Raw genomic sequence first — 6,389 nt, 5'->3', positions numbered from 1 at the left:
GATTATTTTTCGATTTCAGACTTGAGGTTTGACCAGAATTAATTTGGAGAGTTGGAGAGCTCATGAGCTGAGAAGAGAGGGGAATGGGGCATCTGATTTATACGGAGAAAAACAAACCCAACTGGCCATGAAGAGTTGAGCGCAGTGCGAGTGCGTGGCGGGAATAATTCCGATACCAAGGGAATAAAAGTGTTATGAAATAATAAAAAAACTAGCGTAACCTTGCAAGTCAAACCGAATGCGAGATGACAAAATTGATTGTGGGAAATAGCAAAGATACCGGAGATTTAAGTGGTGTGGTTTGTCAGTACCTACTTCATAGGAAGAGCCTACCGTAAAGAAATTTATTATGATTCTGGAGAATTATGGAATTACAACTGTTCTTGTGTTGGAGTGTTTTTGAGCCTTAGATTATGCCTATAGCAAAATCCACAAGATAGCAAAGGACATCGGATTAAATTAATGTCACATATTCTTCTTCAGGGTTGGTCTCCTTTGGTAAATTAGATCAATTTTCTAACATCAAGAGAAATAACAGGATGCGTTCTGGTTCTTGATTCCTCAATTAGTTCATTAATTTTTTTATTTCCTATTTTTTTCTTGTTTAAGTTGTTTTCAATTGATTAGTTTTTTTGTTAGTATATGAGGGAAAGAGTGATAAGAACCAGAGCACACATTAGGGTTAGGTATGAGTTAGGTTTCAGTCAAGTCGAATTTGTGTTACTAAAATTATAGTAAGTATGAATTGATCTGGGTTGGGTTTATTTTTTATCCACCTACATCTAACCTAAGCCATCCGTTTGGTGAATCTAAATGACATTGGATCAAGTTTATGCCTTTGGATCATGTTGAGCTCCGACCACAAACTTGTTGTGGGCACTTGTTCTACTAGGCCAAATCAAGCTATCCGCATATTAACGAAAGGAGAAAGCTTCTGATCTCGCAAGACATCAAATCAATTTCGACACATCACACTTTTTTTTTTGGGGATACTTTCTTCGGTGACATCTTACAAGTTTTGGTCAATATCTTCACTTTCATGTCCACGGAGGGCGTTGTGCGGAATGTGCTCTTTAGATGCCCTTTTCTCTTTAGAAGCCTCTCTTATGTGGGGCTTAACATGGGAGAAAAATAATTTGGCTAACTAAACTAATATTAACGGTGTGTGTCACTGATTGCTTCCTAAGACTTATATTATCTCTAATTATACTTATCCTCTTATGTGTCAATTATCGCTTACTAAAAGTTATATTAACTCAGTTTATCAGTATCCTTTTGGCAATTTGCATTCCTTTGCCGGCCCTTATCCTGGCGTCCCATGCGACAAATTTTTTCTTACTTATAAGCATGCGTTAGATGTGACATAATAGGGAAATGCATGAACCGTGACCATCCATTTCGTCAAACATTGCAGATTGAGATGTTGTATTATAAAGAAAAGACCATTATTGGGTGCATTAACTTATGAAAATAATTTTGCTCCTCATGGTGATTGAGTCTATGCAATGCTTGCTCATCGATTAAAGGTTTTGCCGAGTTAGAAGTGTCACCGGCGTCCTATCGACGGGATTTTTGTGAATCCATGTGACTATCGTTCTTCCATTGTGATGAAAACTGATCTCATGCTAATATTCTTTTAGGTAATCAAAACTTCATTCAACAGTACATATCAGGAGAATAGGTTCAAGCGATGTCAAACCACTTGATAGGTTAAGCTTTTAGATTGGTGAAAGGCAATCTCATAATCTAAAAGTGGGTAAATCTAACGCGAAGTTAAGTCACATGACACGCTTACGTGCAAGCTTTACTCATTTATTTGCTTTTAATGATCATTTTAGTAAATCTTTAATTCTCGCAATAATCTAATTCCGCCTTGCTAATTCTTGTACACATGTTAGTATTTTGATTATGCATCTCTAATTCTCATACTTACTATAGATCTTAAACGAACGTATGGTATCACAATCTGCATCACTCATTTTTAGACACATTTTGGTTATAAATCTCCAATCGATGCACAAAAGAATAATATAATTTTGCATATTTTAGAAATAAAGACTCAAAATAATTGTTTATGAAGATATCGATTCTATTTGGAAATACCTATAAATTATATGTCTAGACAAATCTATTTATCATGAGGTTGTGGAAAATTTTTATAATGTGGAGGCGTCTATCTTATATTTGACTCATATTTGACAAATGAATAATATTAAACTAATATTTCACAAATAACAATATTAAAAGATCAATCTGAAATTTAACAAATAAACAATAGATCAATAACAAAAAATGCATCTTAACAGAAGAAATTTATATAACATTATCGCTTTCTGATCATCTTCCCTCACGTCTAAGCTAGTATACACGCCATTGACACAGATTAAACAGTAGGATAACAGTAACAGAAACTACATATGTTGAAACAACATTTTCACTGTAACAAATTGAAAAGCGGTATAGGCTTGATTTAGGACTACTTTTGTTGATTCAACTCGGATCATTCGATGTGCTCCAGAGGAATTGTGCTCTGTGGGTTCAATCTTAATAGCGACCCTCCCAAATGGATTGGCCAAAAGACCACTCTCAGAATCAGTTCTCAGTGCTAATGGTTTGGCACCCGATTCCAAATTCCAGCATTGCACTTCTAATTCTTCAAGCACTTCTCTGTATATATAAATTTCTTTCTCAGCACTAACTGGGGCTGAAAAGAGACAGTCGTATCATGGATAGCTCTGTGATTAGACAGATCAAGCTCGTTTTTCCTTGGATGATTGATCACCAGGAAAGAGGAAATCCGCAAAACATTCAACTCTTTTCTTGTTCTGTGATTCTCTTTTCCGTTTTTTTACCTTGAATATTATCTGTCCAACCGAAGGAAAACGGAGTAAAGGCTGCACATTTGAGAGGCTTTCTTTGTTCATTTTCAATCAAGTCATATCGTCGTGCATCCGATACAAGAGTTGTCGGATTGCAGAAAGCGAAACTAATCTTCTCTTCCAGTTTGATCGTTTTTGTAGCTGTCTTGCCTATTTCATGTTGGATTGAGATGCGTCGCGTACCCCATTCACATAGGTTGTCCTGTACACCAGAATCTGACATGTGGACAATTCATTCATAAATGTGCTTGTCTAAATCAGAAAGTGCCTCCGCGTCCTAATTCCTGTCGCCCACTCATTCTCTCTCCTTTGTACAGCGCCACATCCGGCCCTGCTATTGCCTTGGTAGGCTCTGGCCATCGTGGTTGCCATTCTCCACGTGAACGGCCTTTACTTTCATGGTACAGCTCGACACCTTGCGCACGCCCGCATGCGGGGGAGGGGATGGTTGTAGAATGGTGTTGGTCAACAGACATGATGCTATCGCTGGTGATCTCTCAGCATAATGATGTCATTTATAATTTGAATCCGTATTTTATTGATAGTTTGACTTTTGACACATAAATATTTAGAGCCGCCTATACGTAATCTTTTTCTTTTTAATTAAGGGTTGTAATAGAGGGCAGGAGATGTTAATTATAATATAATCCTCTGTTGGATATAACTTCAGTATAAGAGTAAACTAAGATAAACTTTCCATTTTGATTTCTCTTTCTCGCTTTTACTTTCCATTTTGTTATGTTTTTGCCCTTAATCCTAACATGTATCTCAACAATTTCCCTCTCACATGCGAGCTTAGTATTAGATCCGCTTCATTTTCATTGAGGTGTAATTTTCCATCTCAATTTGACTCTCCAATGTTCAATCTCTTTCTCCAGACCAAACATGAAGATTGTGATCGAAACTGTGTTCCTACACAACATGCCGACCAAGTTTCTTTTGCCAGACCGAACCATGAAGATTGCTTGGAAGCCATGTTAGTCCCAAGATTACTTGTAATATTTACCAAACATTAAACAAATGAGACTTCTACCAATTTACCATCAGCTTTAGTACTATTTATTTGGAATTGAGTAGCAGAAGCCTGATATCCTTCAAGTGGGGAGAAAGCCAAAGTCCAAGCTCGTGGACAAATTCTATTAGACCCATATTTACTCAAAAACTTAAATCAATGATTTATAAACCAACTATGATATATTAACTATTTTACACAATGCCTTCTCAATATGATAATTTTCTAAATTAATTTGCACGTCCATCTCAATAGGAACTCATCACCACCGGAGAGAGAGAGAGAGAGAGAGAGAGAGAGAGAGAGAGAGAGAGAGAGAGACTTGATGCTGGGGATTGCAAGTTAAGTGACAATGACAGTAGGGGGTTTAAGGAGGAAGAGAGAGTGTAACGACCTGATCCCACGCGTGCTAATTTCGAAAAGGACCATTTTGAATAACCATGTAAAGCGTGACCATTTTGAGGTGAACGCTGACTTATGAATCAATAAAGGCCTTTCACAAATATTGCCATACTCGAGTTGTCTCACAGCTGATGTAGTACTGAAGGCAGCATCTATCACAGTAGAGAAAGGAAGGTGATAACCTCATCATGTAAGTCCCTAGCCACTTAATTTTTGAACGATAATACATTCAAGAAAGCTGGTCAATTTTTTGCTAGAAGCGGCGAAGCTTCAGCGGGGCAACTCGGTTCCTTCATTTTGATCTGTCTTTTCAACATCCATCTCCCCGAATTCATCCCTAACCTCGTTTTTTTGTATGACTCTGGTTCTTGCGGTACTTAGCATACAAGATCAATTGCGCAATCCCAAGTCCAGTCCCCAATCCATTAGGCACCTGCAACACCATTACGTAAACTATCAAGTTCAAATAAACCAAGTTGTTTAGCTAACATAGTTTAAATATTCACTCTACCCAGACACTGGATAATGATATAAGATGATTGCTTACGATGAGAAAGGGGTCCCGATTAAGAAGGCCATATGCGAGCCAAAAGATGCCGCATAAGAAAAAGAGCAGCGATAACAAAAAAGGCATGAATTCTGCACTCTTCGTCTTGATCACCAACATCTGTGTGAACCAAATGGAACAGATGAAACCGAGCACGTAATTCAAACACACTTTGAACTTCTAATTCTTGCCAACATGTCCTTTTGATGACGATATGTTTAAGATTTAAGATGCATTCTAGATCTAAATTGAGTGTGTAATCGTTTACTACAAAAGTTTAAAATGTTAAAATATAGGGCGAAATAATTTTTATCTAAGAATATAGTAGTTCTTACCATGATCGATAGAGGTGAAGCATACGTAATAGTAGAGAAAATGTCAAGCATGATGCCGCAGAAGAGTTTCCGGGTCTTGCTGTGCAGGGCGAAGAGGGAGACAAGGGCAAATGTTAAGATAAGAATCAGAGCAAGACCAGAGAGTACCATGATCTTCGCCCTCTCCTTCTTTGGTGCGTACGTGATGAAGATCCAAACGTACGTGAGCTCAATCACAACACCTATGACGCTAATGATCAAAAGCAGAAGGTTGTCCGGTGACATGAACGGTAGTCCATACCTGCGAAATCATTTGGCCATTTATAAGTATAGAGAGATACACACGAGTTTGGTTTATTAGATAGAAAATCAAGCCAATTAATGCCTTGGTAACATTGTGATAATTGTTACGAATCTTGTAGAACTTACCAGGTGTAGAGGCTGCAGCTAAGAAGAGTTACCACGTAAGGGACGCCTGAGAACTGCTCTGTTGACTGGTTCCTTATGATCCTCCTGAACGTGGTCCTAGAATAGGAATGCAACTTCACAAGTTTTACCGAAGAAGACAGGATGATAACTTAGCAAACAGATACAATGTAACTTACATAGGTGCCAAGAAAAGGAGCAGACTGACTACATTACCTATATTGGAAACAGGGAAAGCACACGTCATTAAAGCCGAGAACAAGTGAAGCAATGAAAGAGGACAGGGCCCGAATGACAAGAAGAAATGCAGAAGTTAGAATGTAAAACGCAGTACCAAGAATGCCGCACAAGAAACGGAGAATGTCCATGGCTTTTCCCAGGTCAAAAACAAGTTAGAAGAAAGTAAATAGGGCGAAGTGGCAACAGCAAATCTGCTCTGAGGTTGAAGGCCTTACTAATTTGGCAATGCCATAATGAACTAAATACACCAGACTTGCTCTGGTTCGTTTATATATAGAGAGACCCAACTCTAAAATGACGAGAGCAGACAAAGATTAGTGGAACTTTCTCTTCTTTTCCAAAATGGATTCTGGTGAACTCGAATTGGAACTTAGAATATCTAATGAAGAGGTGAAGCAAGAGTTCCTGTCCGAAGCAGATGTTTCAGTAATTGAAAAGTTAGCCATAATTGCTAGAAGTTAGATTAGAAGGTGACATTCATCATACTTTCTTAGTGGAACGTTCCATATATATTTGTTTTGGTCACTTTTATAATCTACCAATGGGGAGTTGGGTTACTTTTGAAGCAA

General features: G+C 37.9%; 1 protein-coding gene across 1 annotated transcript; it reads right to left on the bottom strand.

Annotated features, from left to right (window-relative positions):
• Nucleotides 1-4,574: 4,574 nt before the first annotated feature.
• LOC120293237 (bidirectional sugar transporter SWEET1-like) lies at nt 4,575-6,044 on the bottom strand. The gene is made up of 6 exons (XM_039312244.1): nt 5,915-6,044; nt 5,760-5,796; nt 5,584-5,679; nt 5,176-5,455; nt 4,841-4,960; nt 4,575-4,726 (listed from the first exon to the last, which is right to left on the bottom strand). Exons 1-6 carry the CDS (start codon nt 5,946-5,948, stop codon nt 4,631-4,633), a joined length of 663 nt encoding a protein of 220 aa, XP_039168178.1. The 5' UTR covers nt 5,949-6,044; the 3' UTR covers nt 4,575-4,630.
• Between the last annotated feature and the right edge of the window lie 345 nt (nt 6,045-6,389).

This window comes from Eucalyptus grandis, chromosome 5, assembly GCF_016545825.1.
Source record: "Eucalyptus grandis isolate ANBG69807.140 chromosome 5, ASM1654582v1, whole genome shotgun sequence".
Classification (NCBI taxonomy): domain Eukaryota; kingdom Viridiplantae; phylum Streptophyta; class Magnoliopsida; order Myrtales; family Myrtaceae; genus Eucalyptus; species Eucalyptus grandis.
This window is presented reverse-complemented; position numbering and strand designations above follow the sequence as displayed.

Bases quoted from the DNA above. Each gene is read 5' to 3' on its own strand.
- LOC120293237 (XM_039312244.1), bottom strand. From the start codon at position 5,948: ATGGACATTCTCCGTTTCTTGTGCGGCATTCTTG. The intron at 4,961-5,175 runs GTAAGAACTACT...TGGTTCACACAG, and splicing joins CTTCACCTCTATCGATCATG to ATGTTGGTGATCAAGACGAA. The intron at 4,727-4,840 runs GTAAGCAATCAT...ATGGTGTTGCAG, and splicing joins ATCGGGACCCCTTTCTCATC to GTGCCTAATGGATTGGGGAC.